Consider the following 21,452-nt stretch of genomic DNA (forward strand, 5'->3'; position numbering starts at 1 on the left):
GTCAAAAGCCTTATTTCAAAGCACAGCTATTTGGTTTTTATCATAATTGCCTTTCTTACTTCAGTCTATACATTAAAATATGTATGGAGCCAAAATTTAAATGTAAAAAAATAATAAAAATTGTTAAAAGAAAATGTGAGTGAATATTTGTAAAAACGTGGAGTAGAAATGGACTTTCTAAGTATTATGTAAAGCCAAAAGAAAGGAGCCAAAAGAAAAGTACAGATAAATTTGACTACAGAAAAAAATTGTGAATTTCTATATGTCAAGTGTTATACCTAGAGAAAAATCCCATAAAATGTAGTCAATGTCAAATAACACTGGAATGAAATATCTGCAATACCTGAATATAAAAAGTGAATAATCAGGCTGGGTATGGTAGCTCCTGCCTGCAATCCTAGCACTCTGGGAGGGTAACATAGGAGGATCACTTGAGTTAAGAAGTTCAAGACCAGCTTGAGCAAGAAGGGGACACAGTATCTATTAAAGAAGAAGGAGAAGGAGGCGGAAAGAAAAAGAGCGAATAATCACTAAATTCAAAGAGCGATTACAGATTAATAAAAAGAGCCAACAATCCAATAGAAAAATTTGTATGAAAAATCAACAAACAGGAAAGAAATTTAAGAACAAATGCACATGACCAAAAAAAAAAAAACATGCTCAAGCTTATTAGCAATCAAACCAATGTAGATTCAAACTACAGTGAGATATAATTTTTCATCTATTGATTTAGAAAAGACAAAAATAAAAAATAATAACAGGTGATGGCAAGTGGCAAACAATATTTTTGTATTAAGTGGATGAACTTTTTTTGAGTAGTGTCAATTAAAATTTTTATTTCATTTTATTTTATTTATTTATTTGTTTATTTATTTATTGTTTTTTGGGACAGAATCTCACTATGTTGCCCTCGGTAGAGTGCTGTGGCATCCCAGCTCACAGCAACCTCAAACTCTTGGGCTTGAATGATTTTCTTGCCTCAGCCTCCCAAGTAGCTGGGAACTACAGGCGCCTGCCACAATGCCCAGGTATTTTCTTGGTGTGGTTGTCATTGTTGTTTAGCTGGCCCCATCTGGGCTTGAACCCGCCAGCCTAAGTGCATGTCACTGGCGCCATAACCACTGTGCTACGGGTGCCAAGCCAATTAAAAATTTTAAAGGCTGTATAATCTTTGACCTAGAAATTATACTTCCTATGATTTATCTATAAAGATAGATGCAAAAGTGCACAAATATATACATATACATACATACATACATATGTGTATGTACACACACACATATATTCATTTCCTTTTTCAAGACAAGGTCTTGCTTTGTTGCCAGGGCTGGAGTACAGTGGCCATCATAGCTCACTGCAGCCTCAAATTCCCAGCCTCAAGTGATCCTCCTGCCCAGCCTCCCTAGTAGCTAGGATTATAGGTGTGTACCACCAGGTCCAGCTAATTTTTCTTATTTTTGTAGAGAAGGGGGTCTTGCTATGAGACCAGGGGGCTGGTCTCAAACTCTTGGTCTCAAAGTGATCCCCCCATCTTGGCCTCCCAAAGCACTAGGATTACAGGTGTGAGCTACCACGCATGGATCTATACAGACATTTTTAATGCGGCAATTTTTGTAGTTAAAAAGGTATTGGAAAGAACTTTGTATTTATTATCAAGGTTTGTTTAAATAATTATACTCTATCTCCCTCAAGTATAACCAAGGGATTATCTGCGGCCTTTAAAATGAGGTAATTTTGACCTGGCACCTGGCTAGGGCGCCAGCCACATACACCAGAGCTGGCGGATTTGAATCCAGCCCGGGCCTGCCAAACAACTACAAAAAAACTAGCCAGGTGTTGTGGCGGGTGCCTGTTGTCCCAGCTACTTGGGAGGCTGAGGCAAAAGAACCGCTTAAGCACGAGAGTTTGAGGTTGCTGTGAGCTGTGATGCCAGCGCACTCTACTGAGGGTGACAAAGTGAGACTCTGTCTCAAAAAAAAAAAGAAAAATGAGGTCACTTTGGGAGACAAGGGGCGGCGGCCAGGCAGCCCTGCTTCTCCAAGGCTCTGGCTGTGTGCTGTGGCCTGAGGATGCCCTCCCCAGCTAGGGGGTATCAGGGATTGCTCTAGAATGGTACCAGGAGTGGCTGACCTGGCTGGGAATTGTTATATGTGTAGTGTGGGCAGCTGCTGACCTGGCTGGGAATTGTTATATGAGCAGTGTGGAGGGGATGGGGGCGTGCCTCATGCTAAACTGCCAGGGTACAGATTCCAGCTCTTCCACCTACTGTTTGTATCATCCAGAGTAAGTCACTCAATGGCTTTGTGACATTAATCCTCTGCGAGGATTAAATATGAGGTGCTTAGATCAGTTCCTAGCACGCACGAAGACTCCACATGTCTTTATTATCCGTGAGGGAGTAGGGAGTAAAAAGTGGACAAGAAAACCCAGGCTTTGTGCTGAGGAAATTGGCAACATAATGGAAAATAAGGTGTGGGGCCTACGTGATGAGGACACGTTTCCCGATGTTATGACAACAAGGAAGAGGGGCCTCCAACCCAGGAGGGAGGGTCAGGGGAGGCTGCCCAGAAGTCACAGCCACACCAAGACGTAGAGGAGGCAGGGGTGGGCATTCCTGCTGGTGGAGGCAACAGCCTGAGTCCAAGCCCAGAGATGAGAAAGAGCCTGGTTATTTCCAGGAACTGAAAGAAAGCCCAGTGAAACATCTGAGCACAGACTGGGGTGAAGATAGGTATAGTAACTCGAGGCTGAGGCAGCCACGCCGGGCCTTCAGCCTGGCAATTCCCGCTTCCCCTACCATTTGCCTGGCTGACCTCTGTTCACCCATCAGGGGTTAGCCTAAATGCCACTTCCTCCAGGATGTCCCCTAGGAATCCTACCTTCCACAGCGCTTACGGTCTGTTTGCTATAGGAGCCCTGGGTGCTTTTCACACTTTATCGTTATTGCTTATTGTTCTTCCCTATGTGAACTCTTCCTCCACAGTTGTGTTTGCATGGCCCTTATTTGCCAACACACACCTGTTAGTTATCTGTTTATAGATGGGAGGGCCCACCTCCAGACTGCTTCGGCCTATGAACTTGGCACCAATCCAATCCCCACTGTCAGTTTGTACCTGGGCTTTTAGGGGTGAGGCGTGGAGCCCCAGGCCCCCTCTTGGACTTAAAGGAGCCATTTGTTTTCCTGAGGGATTTTTGTTGCCTGGAGCCCTTTGTAATTTGGGGCAGGGTTCCTTCCAGTGTCCTTTTTTTCCAAAACCCACACTGATTACACTCCATCATAGGGTAGCATTCCTTTTGAATGTCTCAAAGGCTCCTAGGGTGGGGTAACTAGTAGAACAGGCAGTTTTCAGTTTACTTTGAAGGTCACGTTAACAAGCTATGAAGGATTTGTGCTGACTTCCTTGCCCTGGCTATGGGTGTCCTCTGACCAAACTGAACTCCCTGTTGGGTAAGGCGAAACTGTTCCTGACCTTGGGTTACTGGGCATGGGATAGAAAAGCTTGTTCAGGTGGTGCCTTCCTGGGCCCTCCCGTGGTGCCAGGATGGCAGGGGCAGCAGGTGCTCCTCCCCACCTGCTACTCAGTGGGAGCCACATGCACCGGTCTTCCCTCCTATCAGTCTGCTGCAGGGGTGTGGCCCCTCCTGGTGTCTTGCCCTGGCCAGCTGCAGAGTTCCTGTAAGAGCTTCAAGGTCTCATTGATAAAAAAATTCTTACAAACACAAATAACAGTGAGTTTACCTCAAGCAGAGAGCTTAAGACAACATTTTAAATCTGTAGTGGCAGGCCGACAGTTTGAGCTCTGAATTTTCCTTGATATAACTGGCCCTTCTGTAAAAACTTGTGCACAAGAATTGGCCCTCCTAGAAAACTTGGCATGCCTTTGATATAAAATACTTGTAGGTGAAGGTCCATAAAACAACTGGGGTGCCTGAAAGGGGTTGTTCTCCTTGTCTTCTTTTAGTTTTGAAGAATTTATTTCCCATTCTTTTTGAAAGCCCATTTATCTACAAACAAGACAGTTTGGTTTCCTCTTTCACAAATGCACAGAAAGGCCAATTGAGGTTAATTTGGGGAAGGAGAGGCAATGGAGAAGATCCTTTAAAATGTGCCCCAAATCAAACTTGGGGTCCAAACAACAAATTCTTGCAAAAAGAACTAACAGCAAGCATGTTGGGTCACACCTGTAATCCCAGCACTCTGGGAGGCCAAGGCTGCTGGATTGCTTGAGCTCACAAATTCAAGATGAGCAAGAGCTAGACCTGCCTCTAAAAATAGTAGGGTGTTATGGCAGGCACCTATAGTCCCAGCTACTCCAGAGGCTGAGGCAAGAGGATCACTCAAGCCCAAGAGTTTGAGGTTGCTGTGAGCTATGTACAAAGTGAGACTCAGACTCAAGGGAAAAAAAAAAAAAAAAGAACAAAATGAAACAAACAACTCCCCCCCTTCCCCAGCCACCAAACCCAACAGCTCTGAAAAAAGCAAAGAGCATCAACCACCACTTTTTCTCACAGGCCATGTAAGTGGCATCACACTAATCTTTAGACATAGGTATAAAAATTCACCAGACAGCAAAGTGGTATTAAAACTCACAAACACAAACAATATACAGAATTTCCAACACAAATGATCTAAAATACCATGCCTATCAGTCAAAGGTAAATTTCCATTTAACATCCACTTCTCCTTACACTCCAGCACTTACACGGGATTACACTAACACCATTCCCTTTACACATAGGTTTGTAGCTTCAAAGCTTTTTCCAAGGGAGTTTGAGATGGAGTGTCCTTATGCTGCAACAAAACACACAAATAACCGATAATACAGGGGTGAAAATATGCCAGGGCCTATCAAACAGATGGAAATCTGAAGAGGACAAATATCACCCCCAATGGCACCTTAGACCACCTCAAATGCCTCACTATAGGTCTGGAAGGTTCTCAAATAGGAATCCAATGGGGATAAGCAACATCCCAAATGACAATTGGAATCCAAAGGGGATGAACGTCACTCCAAATGGCTGCAAGGTTTAACCCCCCACATAGGTGGCCTAATCCCCTTGGTCCCTGAGAAAACCTCCCCTAATGGTGGCCTTGTCCCCCCCATTCCCTGAGAACTGCAAATGATCTCCAAATTTAAACCAGTTTCCCTAGTTCCACTCAGCCTCATGACTTCCACCCACAAAAGGGACCTCAAACAAACAAAACCAATAGGAAGGTCCGAACCCGCCCCCCACCCCACCCCCCGCCATGGGTGGAATCACAGTCTAAAAGCATGCCAGGGGATTTATACCCAACAAAAGGTCTAACATCCAGATGCTTTCCAAATCCATTTCCTTCTCCTCAACTCAGTTCAAATTGTGGGGAGTTATACCTACTTTGCAGATACAGAGATGGGAGTTCCCTAGAGCTAAAAAAGGCTCAGGCAGCTGCGGGAGCTGTCCTTTGCTCTCTTACCTGGAAAAGAAATCGTTCCTACCTGTGAAGACCTATGGCTTTGACTTGGGGCTGCTCTCTGACTCTTCCAGAAGTTTGGGGGCACCATTCTACCGGGCACTGATGGGCCTACCCAGCAATGCCAAATTCTCTTACCAAAAGTTCAGCCCTTGTCCCGAGGGCCACATCAGAAGACCAAGGACAAATGGTTTCAGGAGAAGGAAAGAGAATTACTTTGTGGGCAAATGAGGAGGCTGGCAGACTCCAATCTCAAAGTATCAGCATCCTTTGTGATTAATGTTTTAATGCATTCTTTTATAGACTTTTCCCCCAAATGTGTGTTTAAATAATAAAAGATGGTGTGGTGGTGTGGAGTAGAGGGTAGTGTAGAGAGAATGGGAATTAGAGTCCCTCTTCCATACTACACAGGCCTCTGATTTGCTTCTCTTTATTCCTCTGAAATGTGCTTTTTTCATACCTAGGATTGTAAGTGCCTTCATATACAGAGACATTTATAAATGACTTAAGTGTCTGCATAATCAAATCTCTTTTTTTGTTTGTAACTTTTTTTTTTTATTGAGACAGAGGGTCACTATGTTGCCCTTGGTAGAGTGCTGTGGCGTCACAGCTCACAGCAACCTCAAACTCTTGGGCTTTAGCAATTCTCTTGCCTCAGCCTCCGAAGTAGCTGGGACTACAGGTGCCCGTCACAACACCCGGCTATATTTTTGTTGTAGTTGTCATTGTCGTTTAGCAGACCTGGGCCAAGTTCAAACCCACCAGCCCAGTGTATGTGGCTGGCGCCCTAACCACTGAGCTATGGGGGCTGAGCCTGCTTGTAACTTTCTTGCCTTGGTGTAATACTAAAAAGACCTTCCCAACTTAAGTATCACAAAGATATTCTGTACATTTCCTGGAAATTGTATTTTATTTTATTTCATTTTTTGAGACAGAGTCTCACTCTTGTCTCCCTGGTAGAGTGCCAAGGCATCACCATAGTTCACAACAAACCCTAAGGCTAAAGTGATCCTTTTGCCTCAGCCTCCCAAGTACCTGGGGCTACAGGCACCTGCTGCAACACCAGGCTAGTTTTCCTCCTTTTAGTAGACCTGGGCTCTTGTTCTTGCTTAGGCTGGTCTCAAACTCCTGATTCCAGGCAATCCACCTGCCTCAGCCTCCCAAAGTGCTAGGATTACAGGCCTGAGCCATCACGCCCATTTTCTGGAAATAATAAAGCTGTTTTTTTCTTTTTAGATTTAAACCAGAAATTTATTTATGTTTATAGTGTGGGGTGGGGATTTAACTGATAGGGGTGGAAAAACTCAGTGGGTGCTCCATAAGGGGACAAGAAAAGAATTTCTCTAGACAAAGGTTAGGATAGAAAGAAGTTTGTTTACTTTTTCTGGATGTAAAAGAGCCAACACAAAGGGGAAAAGGAAAGGTGTGTTGGCCTAGAAGGCCAATTATTCAGACTTTTTATTTGGGCGATGAGGCACAAAAGGGGATGAAAGATGATTGATGGCTGTAGTTAAATGAACCGTTCTGTCAGTTCCTTCTGTTCTGCTGTGGTGGCAGCAGATAATAACAGAGTTGGTTGTGTGAAACTGTTGTCACCATTTCTTCTCTTTAGCAGTGATGGCTGTTAGAGATTTTGTCTTGCTCTTGCTGTAAAGATATATTTTGCAGGCTTGAAGCTTGGAGTCTGTCCTCTCCATCCCCCCACCCCATTATCTGTCCAGGAAATTTTCAGGAATCACTTAAAGCGACAGGAACAGATTCGAAAAGGCAGATTTAGTCAATAGGTCCAGCAATTGATAAAGAAAATTTACATTTCCTTTTGGCGGGCTGAGCTTGTGAAAACAGAAATCCACAGGGTGCCCAGCAAGAGAGTTTGTAGGACTGATGTTTAACTGTTGCTACCAAATTGCAGGATTAGGCATTTCTTGTCCCTTGTATAATTTGGACAAGGCCATCCCTTTCACTAAACTTCTTTTTTCAAATGGCTGCTCTACGGGGTTATTTTCTTGGAAACTAGCCAAGACTTTTCCCTAAACAATGAAGAAGGCACCCAGACATTCTATTCTTCTTTTTCTAGACTTCACAAAGATCTACACTCGTTTGTTTCCACTTGTAGTTTTAATCATTTTTGTGACCTAAAATAAAATCATAAGGCCCCCCCCAACAGAATGAATGGACCCCCTCTTGGCCAAGCGGACCCCCAGAAATACCCTAAGGCTGAGTAGCTGGCTATCTCTTCCTTCCCTATTTTCTTCAAACTTCAGGCCCAGCCTAGCCGGTAACACATTAACTTGGTTTTCCTGTTTATCAATTCCCTCTTATGGCCTTCCTGAGTCATGGTCTTTCCTCAAACAATTGCCGAAAACTACCCTTGCTACACACAACCTGCCTTACATGCAACATTTTTTTGTTCTGGAAAGCCTTGGGATCCTGTTAATACCTATTGCTGTAGGTGCTGAGGGGAAACAGATGAAGAATATGAACTATAGAAGCTTCCCATCACTGAGAGGACAAAGCTGACACCTGGCGGAGGTAAATGCCACCATAACAAAATAAGCTAATTTGTAGATTTAACTTAAAACGATTGGATCTGCCTCCTGTGACCCTGGTGTTGGGACTATACAGTCCTTTGAACCTCCATCAAGGTTAACACCAAATCCCCCACTGGCTTATCTCAGATGTACTTTGATGACCCTGGTTTAGTTTCTCTGTTCCCCATGATTGGAACTCCTAGATCTTCCCACAAACATCTGAGGATTTATAGTTCAAAGCTCAGGGGATAAAGGCGAAAACTGTTGTGTGTCAGTGAGCAGGCTAAAGTCATGATTAGGAGAAAAAGACTAGGAGTCTGGGTGGGAAGATTTTGCTGTTTAAAACAGAATCATAGTGATAGTCCTTGTGGGAGAACTCAGGACCCAGCTGGACCTTCTAGACATACTTAGACCATGTTGCTTTTGTTCTGGATGCTGGAGGAGGTGAAGGCCATCATCTCAGTGCTTGGGATATCTAAACATCTTCATGTACTCCTGGGCTCTTGATGTACCTCCAGCCTCATCTGGCTTTGCTTCTGGTCCTCAGGAGGGGTAAAAGGAATCCTAATGAAGAGCCTCATGTCCCAGGTCTGAGTTTCTGTTTTAAAATGTGTCTGGGATCTCAGGGATTCTGGGACTGGGTCCTTTCTCTCTCTTGCCAGTGTCCCACATCCTCTTCAGGGCCAGCATGGAATTGAGGTGCAGAATCTGCGGACCAAATGCCTGATCTCTCTGCAGGTCACCTAGCCCCTGGTCTACCTGTGGCCTTCTCCAGCTACTCTGTTCCCTCTCTTGCCCCTCCCTGAAGTCTGGTCCCTGGTCTTGTTCTTTCTTGGGTGATGACAGTTACAACTTATAAGTGGGTCTTTTCTAAGAGCACAGAGAAAGAGGGTGAATCTGAGTCTTTCCCCTCACCCCATCCATCATAAGCATCAATACTAGAGCCCAGTAAGCTGGGACGGGACTACTGGGGCATGCCACCACTCCTGTCTAATTTTTCAGGTTCTCATTCTTGTTCAGGCTCACCTCAAACTTCTGGCCTTGAGTCTGCCAGGTCTTGACCACCCAGAGTGCTAGGATTACAGGTGCGAGCCACCACTCCTAGCCTGGGAATGTTCTTTGTAACCCTCCTTGAGTTATTCTGTTGGCTGACACTGGAGCCTATTAATAATAGTCTTCATCAAGAAGCCATAAATGACAGGCTGCACATGCCATGTCCTTCATGTGTTATCACCTTTAATCCTCACAATAATCCTGGAGAACAGGTATTAACATTAGCTCCTACTGTTTAAAGGAAGTCTTTAATAGAGATTGATTAAAGAATTTGTTTAAGGTCACATCGCTAGAACATGGCAGAGCCAAGATTTAGATCTAGTTCTGTCTTGCCAAAGCCCACGCTTGCCTTTAACGACTAAGGACCTGTTGTTACTAACATGTAGATTATCTCAACAAAATCTAGCCACAATTCATTAATGTTATATTAATATATATACTTAGTAAGAATAGATATCTTTTTGGGTTACCTTAAAAATCAAATATTCAAAATGGTTCTGTTTTATGAGAGTCTTGGACACCGTTTTTATGGGAAAGACAATCGAACTTGAGGTCATCAAAGCAAAGTCAGATACAAAAAAATTACAGAGATTTTTTCAAGATTTGGATACTGGAGCAAGTGTTTATTCTTGAATCATTCTTGTTCCAGGGATATTACAGCTCAACAACTGGGATTCACTAAGGACCCACATATTGGAAGCTGGCAGAAAACAGAGCCAGGGGAGCACAGCCTCAAAAGTAGAGGCAAGGAAGACCCTACGTCTATCTTTTGCTTTTGCCATTGTCTTCACCCATAGTCAGAGATGGGCAGAAAGGACTAGAAAGGAACTAAGTTCCCTGTGTTACCAGATGAAGAGGGTCTGGCCATCTGTCTCTGTCAGCCAATATGCAGGATGGGGTAGGTCCACCAAACTTTGTCAGAAGTCCAGGATTCTGGAGAATGGTGAGAGTTGCCTCTCCAAAACGGTTCTATTCTTGCATTTCCAAAATACATTTAAATTCAAAGTGAAGACTATGTTAACCCTTATCTTAAACAATAATAGGCATAACCCATGACCCATAGTAAACAATAAACAGGATAACTCTTGACCCAAACAACATTTTAATTCAAAAGTTAATTTTCTAAATGAATCCTCCTAAACCACTCAATATGCGTCTTTAGGGTGGAAGCTAAACTTATAAAACAGTAAGAACGGGAGACAGGGGGTGAAGGTCAGGCAGGACCTAAACTGACCAGACCAGCTGTGTCACGTCTGCCCCCGCCTGGCGGCTCCATCTTATTCTCACTATATGCGCTTCCACAGGCCCTGAGAGTGAGTTTGTGTGTATGAACGATTCACATACGAAGAAGGCAACTCTGATCTCCATTATCACACCATTAGCTTCAGACGAAGCCCACCTTCTCCACTCTGGGAGGCTGGAGATGGGACCCTGCAAACCACGCCCCTGCTTTGCCAACAGCTTCCTATTGGCCGCTGCCAATGAGGGGAGCAGGAGGACTTCCTGTTTGCTTCCTCTACTTCCTGCTTCTGAGAGCGTTGCCATGGCGACATCTGTTTACCGCGCAGAGGCTGTTGGGTGGAGAAGCTGCGCTAAATCCCTTTTCCAGTAACTGAGGACAGAGCTGTCAGCTGCGTCTGGAGAAGTCGAGGCCTCAGTGTGGGATCTTTTCTCTGAGCTCAGAGACCCCAGCATTAGTTGACCAGCGGCCCCCTTGAAACTCAACAGAGGTCTGACTTTCAGCTTCTTGGGCCCTCACTACTCCAAAGTGAAATTTGTTATTTTTCATTTTCTCCCTTTATTCCTTCAGTCTAGGGATGATAGCTGCTTACAACAATTGCTACTGGGCTAATAATTTAGCACCCCTCTCATTCAGTTATTTACTTAACTTGATACCTCGTTAAGTCCTTTATATTAAATTTACCCTGATCAGATATTTGGGCAGAAAATGCTTCTTTTTGGTACGGGTTGTTGGGAGTGCGATAGGGAGAGGCTAAAAATAAAGACATCAGCTTTGAAAAAGACATTTTCTACACTGGCTTGTCAAAACCACCCCATGGGGCTCTCACTGAAGTCCAACAGTCCATGGTGTATCCTTTCTTTATAGACTGCCACTGACCTAGACATTCGTGAGGGAGACCTACCACCAGGAACCCTGGGGGGAATGCTCTACAACCAACAGTTTATTAAAGACTTAAATACAGGCTTTTTGTGAGTGTGTGTATTTTTTTTTTAGCACTTGCCTTTGAAGAGTAAACTTTTTTTTTTTTTAACAAAAAAGTAAATAACAAAAGAGAAGTTCTTGAAGGATATTTTTAGTGTGTCTTGTAGTGTTCAGTGAATATGAGGAATGGCATTTTCATTCTTAAACAAAAGAGGGCAGGGACATACCTGCTTTTAAGTTCTTGTATGAGCATTGACGGGGTTTTATGCATAGTTTCATGGCAGGCGAGCACAGGTACAAATTGGGCTGTGCTAGTTGAAATACCTGCTTGCCTTCTCGGAATATTGGCAGCAGTGTTTTTCTACCTCACTTACCTCCCTGAATGACTTGTGCTTGAGACTGTGCCCCTGAATGATTTATCTGAGCTTGCTTGCTTATCTGAGAGTAGGGAGCCAAATGGTGACTGATAGAGCCTCCTGCTGTTTCTCCCTTGCAGAGATTAAAGAGGAACCTGGAGAAGTTTCCTGGCCAGCTTGTGACTATCAGAAAATACATTTTAGAATGTTAGAAGACTCAGGGATGTAGTTGTTCGCATTTGCTGCCATGGAACCCTACCAGTCTTCCCTTGGAAACAGAATCACACCCTGGCAAGAGATCTTCACTCAACAACAAAAAAGCTATTAAAGGTGAGAGTTTTTTAATTTTCTATTTTTCTTCCTTTTAGATTTCCACTGAAGGTATTACTAAAGAGGCTGTACTCTTTATGCTTAGAAAAAGATGCAAGACAGAAAAATAATCAGTGCTTGAAGGCTGTGTCACATTTTATTTCTGTCCTTTGCAGCATTGTTTTCCATGATGTCTGGTTTTCTGTGCTGGTACTCAGTACCCTGTACTGAGGGTAGGTGTGATTTGGTGGAACAAGCATTATGATTTCAGACAAAAACACTGGCGGGCGTGAGGGTGGGGTAGGCAATGGAGAGGAGTCGTGGATTTGCTGCTTATAATGTGTGTTATTTGGCAAGTTATTTAGCTTCTGCTTTCCTATCTATAAAAGAGGCCTAATAATACAACATTTCCGGTTGGTTGTGCAGATTAAAGGGGACAATGTAAAGAAATATTTCTGGCCTATAAAAAGCATTCATTAAATATTGTATATACACAGCTATGTGTGTCCCTGTGTGTAGATATATTTTTAATTCCGATGTACTATCTGAATGATTACAATGCATTTTTTGGATAATATCAAATTGTTTGTACTTCTTTAAGAACATTTCTAGATACCGTGTCTGACCCATGAATTATATGTGGTGAGAAGCATGCTAATACTATATAAATTGCTGAAAAGGGAGCAAGACATGTAATTTTGCTTTTAAAAGAACATTTAGATTTTTAGGACTGATACTCACAGTCTGAATTTCATGGGTTTTCTTTAGAGAGATCTACCAGACCCCAGATAAGAGCTATTCTAGGGTGGTAAGGGATGAGAGAAAGAAGGAAGAATGACGAGTGGGGACGTCCTCTCACTAACTTGAGGCAGAGTCTCACTCTGTCATCCCAGTTAGAGTGCAGTGGCATCATCGTAGCTCACCGCAACCTCAAAGTCTGGATCCTCCTGCCCAAGCCTCCTGAGTAGCTGGAACAAAAGACACACACCACCACGCCCAGCTAAATTTCTCTATTTTTAAAGTAGAGGTGGGGACTCGTTCTTGCTCAGAGTTGGTCTCAAACTCCTGACCTCAAGCAATCTTCCCGCCTTGGCCTCCCAGAGTGCTGGGATTACAGGTGTGAGCCACCATGCCCAACCAGCCATTTTTGCCTTTTTTCTCTCCTGGAATGGAGGTGGAGAGAGCTAGTTTCAGCAGCTGATCCCAGTGTGGGCAGCTAGTTTGTTGGGTCAGCTTATATTTAGATCACTCTCAGCAAGCCAGGTGTAACAGGCTCCTAGGCATGTCCTTACTGAGGATATTTGTGGAGAGAAGAAATATGTTTTTCTTCCCCATCAGTTTAGGGTTGAACTTGATGTTCCTGGGAATGATTGGATTGTAATCAGAGGCATTTTGTTCTGTCCAAGGATTCTTTGCTCCTCCTTCGCTGGGCCCAGTCTCTGCTGGTCTCCCATTCCAGGATGATGATTAAGTGGAAGAGACTCTGCCAGCAGCATCACCTGTGGGCTCTGGGCTGCTATATGTTCCTGGCCATAGTTGCTCTGAAATTTTCTCTCCGATTAAAATGTGACCCTGAAGTCACAGGGGATCACCTGGAGTCCAGGGGATTCCAAAGCCAGCGCTGTAGGGATATGTTGTACAAGACTTTGAAGCTGCCAGCAAGGAGCTCCATCAACTGTTCGGGGGTCACCCGAGGGGACCAGGAAGCTGTGTTTCAGGCCCTTCTGGATAACCTGGAGATCAAGAAGAAGCGGGAACCTCTCACAGATACAGACTACCTCTCCCTGACCAGAGACTGTGAGCACTTCAAGGCCAAGAGAAAGTTCATACAGTTTCCACTGAGCAAAGAAGAGTTAGACTTTCCTATTGCATACTCCATGGTGGTTCATGAGAAGATTGAAAACTTCGAAAGGCTGCTACGAGCTGTGTATGCCCCTCAGAACATATACTGTGTTCACGTGGATGAGAAGTCCCCAGAAACTTTTAAAGAAGCAGTCAAAGCGATTATTTCATGCTTCTCAAATGTCTTCATTGCCAGTAAACTGGTTCCAGTGATTTATGCATCCTGGTCCCGGGTGCAGGCTGACCTGAACTGCATGGAAGATTTGCTCCAGAGCTCAGTGCCATGGAAATACTTCCTCAATACCTGTGGAACAGACTTTCCAATAAAGACCAATGCTGAGATGGTCCAAGCCCTCAAGATGTTGAATGGGAGGAACAGTATGGAATCAGAAATACCTTCTGAGTCCAAAAAACTGCGCTGGAAATACCACTATGAGGTCAAAGACACATTGTACATAACAAACAAGAAGAAGGATCCTCCCCCTAGTAATTTAACTATGTTCACAGGGAATGCCTATATTGTGGCTTCCCGAGACTTCATCCGACATGTCTTAAAGAACCCCAAATCCCAACAACTGATTGAATGGGTAAAAGACACCTATAGCCCCGATGAGCACCTCTGGGCCACCCTTCAGCGTGCACGATGGATGCCTGGATCTTTTCCCTACCACCCCAAGTATGACATCTCAGACATGACTTCCATTGCCAGACTGGTTAAGTGGGAAGAGCATGAGGGAGACATCAGTAAGGGGGCACCATATGCCCCTTGCTCTGGAATCCACCAGAGGACTATCTGTATTTATGGAGCTGGGGACCTGCATTGGATGCTTCAAAACCATCACCTGTTGGCCAACAAGTTTGACCCAAAGGTAGATGATAATGCTCTTCAGTGCTTAGAAGAGTACTTACGACATAAGGCCATCTACGGCACTGAACTCTGAGACACACTAGGAGAAAGTTGCTACTTGTGGGGCAAGAGCCTGTGCGAACATGCCCAGAACTTCCTGGGACAGTGTGGGGTGGCAGACCAGGGCTTTGGAATCCTTGGTATCCCCTAGAATGAGGGGTGCTGCTGAGTGTTAGTGGATCTGCTGCCGCAAGCCTTGCCAACTGTGCTCAAGCCCTGACCCCAGGAGTTCCTCCGGCCTTTATCACAGAGTGAGAATGTGAGAGCTGCTGTTATTTGGGAGAAGAAGGGGGGTGGGAGGGTGGCAGAGGACACTGGATTTCAGTTGAATGCCTCGTGGCTGCTTTTTTGCTCTGGGTAGAGGCTATTCTTAATTATTTTCGGCTCGGTAGTGCAGAGGGGGACTTTGGTAGAAAGAGAGCCTCTCCTTTTGTACTGTATCTAAAAAATAAATAGCTCCTGACTCAAAGTCCTACCTCTACTTTTTGCCTAATATACCAGAAATAGTACAAATGTAAACAGATAAGATGTATGAGATTTTTTGTCACAACTGTTGGTGACATTTAATATCCCTAGTGGCTGACAAGAGAGTCCTCATTATTCTGAAATGGTCTGAGCAACCTGTATGAATAAAAAACTCAACAAATGTATAGAACAGAGCTGATTCTTCCATTGTTGAAAGCCCTCTCATTTTGTTGATGTGGTTCATGACTTCTGTAAGGGAAAAGGCAGGGGGATTTAGCCAGTTTGACCACCCCTACCCCTGTGGAAAAATCATGGCACTAAATGTTGTCAGTGTCACAGCCAAAGCTTAACAAATGTTCCATAACAGGGTTAATAGCCATTTAGGTAAAGGCACACACAAGGTGTCTGTAAAATTCATGTGCAATTTAAAATAGTTTACTTTATGGACACCCTGTATAATTTAGTGTCCGAAGTGAAACAACACATTTGAGTAGGGGGAAGGGTTCCACTATTAATCAATATATTGAGAAACAAAAATGAACTTGGACTGTCTACCTAAACCAGAATGACTGGTTATTCCAAGTTTAGACCTCTTGTGTCAAAACTCTCTTATTTCAGTATGTGAATGGGAGGGTTATTATTTGTGATTTTGCTGATTATATGTTTCTTTGAGGGGAGAAAATAATGTGGGTACATATGTATACACACACACATACATACATATGTGTTTACACACGTGTAGTGTGTGCATATGCATAGACACATATGTGCATATACACACACACATTTCCCACCTCCAAAATGTTACCTGCTGAAACAAACAGTTTTCTGTCTGAAGCTCTAGAAATAACGGTTGGCTACTGGTCATACTCTCCTGTGATGGACAACGGATATTATGAAACTATGGGCAGCACCCTTTGAATATGGTACAGCTGCTCTTCTGCATACAGTATACTCTGGAAAAGTGGTTTCTATGCAAGCTGATTTGCGTGACTTGAACACTGCCATAATGTCATTAATGTGTTTCTTCACTTGCGATCGTGATTCAATTAAGTTTTCTTTCATGATCAACTTTCTCTGTGCAACCCCTGTCACTCTGGCCCCGTTATCACTGTCTGACATGGTGAATTTTTTTTGTTCATAAGTTCGTGATTCTTTTTTGTAAGGCTGTACTCCTTTGGTGATGGGCATTGCCACCACCAACTTGTCTGCACTGTAATATTGAGTTCTCTCCACCTTGCTGCCATCCACGCCGTGGAGTGGGACTCTGGCATAGTTATATACGCAGTGGATATGACCTGTAAGGTCTGTTGTCCTCAGCAGGAATTAAGGACTTTCCTCTTACTGGCCCACATGACTGTCCTTGGTCCTCTGCTGAGGGAGATAGAAGGGGCTGCACTGCCACTGTGGGAAGGAGGCACAAAGCTTCCCTGAGTGCACATGTTCTGAGGAAAGAACTCAGGTCCTTGGCCTCTTATTTAACTTCCTCGAAAAGCTTTCATGTGAAGTAAGTTATAAGTTTTCATATAAATAAATGAAAAAGCTTAAAATGCGAACTTACCATTTTCGAGGGGACAAGTTACTGAAATTTTCCAAGCATTGAAAATTTCTCCAGAAATGCATTCAGGTGAAAAGAAAGGACTCTTTCTTTAAGAATATATGGTCTTCATATCAGAAGGGTCAAATTTTTCCTTCATTTGGTATATTTAAAAATCATACAATTAAACCAACACATCTGTTGATTTTTCCTTCCCTCTGAGTCATATCTGTTTCTTTAACCTTTCTCTGGAAAGGAAAAGTCTTATACATGAATTGAGCAACTATGTTTGCATTAGCTCTGAAGGTTTGAATTTCCTTCTTTTTTAATGTGCAGATTATTGGTGAGCATTGTTGTAAGAACTATTTTTGGTTGTACAGTCTGCTTGTCTCATTGTAATTTTTGCGCTTCTCTTGATTGCATGAATATTTTTTAAGAAAGGAAGAAAAGACAATTGGTAACCTTGTTAAGGAACATATGGCATAATGTAGTTGGGAAGGTCTAGTATTTTGATTAGAAAGAATAATTAAACACCCAGTCTGTTCTCCTGCTTTAAGTATCTTAATTGGCCCAAAGATTTGTTTTCAATTCTTCCATTTAGTCAGTCATTTATTTATTATAAAGATGACTAAGATGTATTTCAGACTTTATGAAATTTGAATGTACTGATAATCAATGAATTAACTTAGTCATCGATCCCACACATTTTATTTACTTAGATTTTTTTTTTTTTTTGAGACAATGTATACAAAGGCATACCCGGGAAAGACTGCAAATTTGGTTTCAGATCATAACAATAAAGCAAATAATTCAATAAAGCAACTGAAAGTTTTTGGTTTCCCAGGGCATATAAAATTTATGTTTATACTATACTATAGTTGTTAAGTGTGCAATAGCATTATGCCTAGAAAAAACGCATCAGTATATACCTTAATTAAAAATATTTTATTGCTAACAAATGCTAATGATCATCTTTTGTTTTCTTTTTACTGGTAGAAGGTCTTGCCTTAATGTTGATGACTGCTGACTGATCAGGGTGGTGGTGGCTGAGGGTTGCAGAGGCTGTGGCAACTTCTTGAAATAAGACAAAAATGAAGTTTGTCTTATCAGTTTTTTTGTTGTTGTTGAGCAGGCCTAGGCCGGTTTCAAACCCACCATCACTGGTGCAGAGGGCCGGCACTCTGACCACTGAGCCTTAGGCACCTAGCTGTGTCTCATTGATTGGTTTTCCCTTTCATGAAAGATTTCTCTGTAGCATGTGATGCTCTTTAGTAGAACTTCCTTCAGAATTGGAGTCAATTCTCTCGAGCTCTCCTGTTGCTTTATCAACTAAGTTATAGAATATCCCAAATCCTTTGTTGTCATTTCAACAGTGTTCTTTGCATCTTGGCCAGGAGTAGATTGCATCTCAAGAAATCACTTTTTTCTTCATCTAAAAGAAGCAACTCTTCATCAGCTTGAATTTTATCATGAGATTGCAGCAAATCAGTCACATGTTTAGGGGGAGGCTCCACTTCTAATTCTAATTCTCTTGCTATTTCTACTACATCTGTAGTTACTTCCTCCACTGAAGTCTGATCCTCTCAAAGTCTTCCATGAGAGTTGGAATCAGTTTTTTCCCAACTTCTGTGAAGGTTGGTATTTTGGTCATCTCCCATGAATCAAATGTTCTTAATGGCATCTAGAGTGGTGACTCCTTTCCAGGTTTTCAATTTTGCTTTGCTAAGATCTGTCAGAGGAATCACTATCTATGTATTTCTTAAATAGTAAGACTTGAAGGTTAAAATTACCCCTTGATCCACAGGCTGCAGAATGGATGTTGTGGCATGAAAACAACATTAATCTCCTTGAACATCTCCATCAGAGCTCTTGGGTGACCAGGTGCATTGTCAATGAATATGAATATAGTCATTCCAATGACTATGGAATTTAATCCAGATAAGGGGAGGGGGAGAGGATGATGCTGTGATGATGGACTGGAATGTTACGTGCATGATGTGTTGGGATTGCTTTGAGTGAGGGGTTAATTCTATTTCAATGAGTCTATTTGAGGCTAATAGAAACAGTGACATTTGAACTGGGCCATGAGGAGTTCGCCAAACAATGAAAAGGATAAATGAGCAGTAGTATTTTGAAAGGAATTTTTTTTTTCTTTAGCAATAGTTCTCAATAGTGGACTTAAGGTATTCAGTAAACCATGCTGAAAACAGACATGCTGTCATCCAGGCTTCATTGTTCCATTTCCAGAGCACTGGCAGAATAGACCTAGCATACTTCTTAAGAGCCCCAGGATTTTCGGAATAATAAAAGTGGCCTCAGTTTAGTCACCGGCATTAGCCCTTCACAAGAGAGGCAGCCTGTGCCTTGAAGCGCCTCTCTGGTGTGAAAGGCCTAGATGCCATCTTCTTCCCATAGAAGGGGTTCCATTTACATGTAGAATCTGTTGTTTAGTGTAGTCACCTTCATCAATGATCTGGTTATAGGAAAACAGGAGGCGAATTAAAACTGACAGACACACCAACAATATAGAAGGAACCTTTAATTGCAAGCGAGAACTCAGGTGCCTTAAGGCGTAAAATGCTGAGTTCCAGGGAAATAGTTTTTCCTAAACTCTTTTATACTTTTCTCTTAGGCTCAGTGTCAGCTGCATAGTTACAGTTACAACAAAAGGTATACAGAATTAATGATTGTATTTCTCAAGAAACCAGGCTGCTGTTACCTGTTACATAGATTTTTCCAAGGTGATTTTAGCTCAGTGTAGAGTTTGTTCTTCGGAGGAGGAGTTCTTCTGCAGCTGTCTGCTGCTTTCTCGGGATCACTAAGAAGTATAAGATTTATTTCTCCTTCCTCAATCTCAGCTAGATCTAGATAACTTGCTGTGGCCGTGCTTCTAGATCAACGCTTACTGTTCCCCCTTGCACTTTCCCTCTCTTCGGACCTCTTAGGGATGAAACTTTGCACTTTGAGGATCTGGAGACTTCATTTTTTCCTTGAACACCATGAACCAACCAAACCTCTGCTAGCCTCAAACTTTTTTCCTCGTACAGCTTCCTCATCTCTCTGACTTCACAGTATTGAAGAGAGTTGGGGACTTGCTCTAGATTCAACTTTGGCTTAAGAGAATGTTATGGTGGGCTTGATCTTCCATATCAGCAATAAGGCTATTTCATTTTCCTTTCATCCATGCATTCCCTGGAATGTCACTTTGAATTTCCTTTAACAACTTTTCCTTTACAGTCACAATTTGGCTAGTCGTTTTGGGCAAGAGTCCCAGCTTTTGGCCTACCTCAGCTTCTGACAAGCCTTCCCCACTGAACTTAATGCATTCTTAGCTTTTGATTTAGAGAGATGTGTAACTCTTTCACTGGAACACTTAACAGGCCTTTGTAGGGTTATTAATTCGCCTAATAGGAATGTTGTAGTTTCTTAGGGAATAGGGAGGCCAAACGACAGGGAATAGAGGTGGCGGAATGGCTGGTCAGTGGAGCAGTCAGAACACACACATTTATTAAATTTGTCCTTTTCTCTGGGAACAGTTCTTGGCAGCCCAAAATAATTACAATAGCAACATCAAAGATTTCCAATCAGGCTGTTCACAATGGCTCATGCCTATAATCCCAGCACTTTCGGAGACCGAGGGAGAGTTGCTTGAGGTCAGAAGTTCAAGACTATCCTAGGCAACACAGCAAGGTTTCATCTCTACAAAACATTAAAGAAAAAAAATAAGATTGACATGGTGCTGTGGGCCTGTAGTCCTAGTAACTCAGGATGCTATAGCAGGAGGATCGCTTGAGCCCAGAAGTTGGAGGTTGTAGTGAGCTGTGATAGTGCCGCTGCTCTCCAATCTGGGTGACAGAGCAAGACCCTCACTAAAAAAAAAAAAAAAAAAAAGAAAAGAAAAGCTGGGTGTGTTGGCTCACAGCTGTAATCCTAACACTCTGGGAGGTCGAGATGGGTGTATTGCTTGAACTCACAGGTTCAAGACCAGCCTGAGCCAGAGCGAGACCTCATCTCTAAAAATAGCCATGTGTTACGGTGTCCCAGCTACTTTGGAGGCTGAGGCAAGAGGATCACTTGAGCCCAAGAGTTTGAGGTTGTTGTGAGCTGTGACTCCATGGCACTGTTCTGAGGGCAACATAGTGAGACTCTGTCTCAAAAAATAAATAAATAAATAAATAAATATTTTAAAAAACCAACAATTCACAGATCACAGATCATCATAACAGATATCATAATGATAAAGTTTTTTTTTTTTTTCTGTGATCTCAGGCAATCCACCCTCCTCGGCCTCCCAGAGTGCTAGGATTATAGGCATAAGGCACCATGCCTGGCTTGAGAAAGTTTGAAATATCATGAGAATTACCGAAATGTGACACAGAGACGTGAAGTGAGCATATTTCTTTTTCAATAGAAAAAATGGCACCAAGAGACTCGCTCCCTGCAGTGTTGCCATAACTAATTTGTAAAAACACAGTGTTTGTGAAGTGCAGTGAAGAAAAGAGCGATAAAATGAGGTGTCCTTGGACATTTCGGTTGGGTATGTGTCTAGGAGTGAGATTGCTGGACCGTGAGGTGTACACGTGTCAATCTTTAGTGAATAGCTTTACAAGTGATCTACTAATTTAAACTCCCACTACATATGAGAGCACTCCATCCTTCACTACCTTGCTGCTGTCTGTCTTTGTCATTTTAACCTTTCTGCTGGGTGTTGGTGATATCACATTGTGCTTTCAATTTGTATTTTTTTTTTTTTTTTTGAGACAGAGTCTCTCTTTGTCCCCCTTGGTAGAATGCTATGGTGTCATAGCTCACAACAACCTCAAACTCTTGGGCTCA

General features: G+C 42.8%; 1 protein-coding gene across 2 annotated transcripts; it reads left to right on the plus strand.

The window, feature by feature from the left end:
• Positions 1 to 7,820: 7,820 nt before the first annotated feature.
• Positions 7,821 to 17,525, plus strand: GCNT3 (glucosaminyl (N-acetyl) transferase 3, mucin type). Of its 2 annotated transcripts, XM_053593404.1 has the most exons (4): positions 7,821 to 7,984; positions 10,341 to 10,766; positions 11,697 to 11,886; positions 13,272 to 17,525. In XM_053593404.1, exon 4 carries the CDS (start codon positions 13,326 to 13,328, stop codon positions 14,646 to 14,648), a length of 1,323 nt encoding a protein of 440 aa, XP_053449379.1. In that variant the 5' UTR covers positions 7,821 to 7,984; positions 10,341 to 10,766; positions 11,697 to 11,886; positions 13,272 to 13,325; the 3' UTR covers positions 14,649 to 17,525. The 2 variants fall into 2 exon arrangements, with proteins under 2 accessions (XP_053449379.1, XP_053449378.1); XM_053593403.1 differs by lacking the exon at positions 10,341 to 10,766.
• The last annotated feature ends 3,927 nt before the right edge of the window (positions 17,526 to 21,452 follow it).

Source organism: Nycticebus coucang, chromosome 6, assembly GCF_027406575.1.
Source record: "Nycticebus coucang isolate mNycCou1 chromosome 6, mNycCou1.pri, whole genome shotgun sequence".
Classification (NCBI taxonomy): Eukaryota; Metazoa; Chordata; class Mammalia; order Primates; family Lorisidae; genus Nycticebus; species Nycticebus coucang.

What these genes read in the sequence shown, in the direction of transcription:
- GCNT3 (XM_053593404.1), top strand. Translation starts at nt 13,326, where the DNA reads ATGATGATTAAGTGGAAGAGACTCTGCCAGCAGCATCACCTGTGGGCT.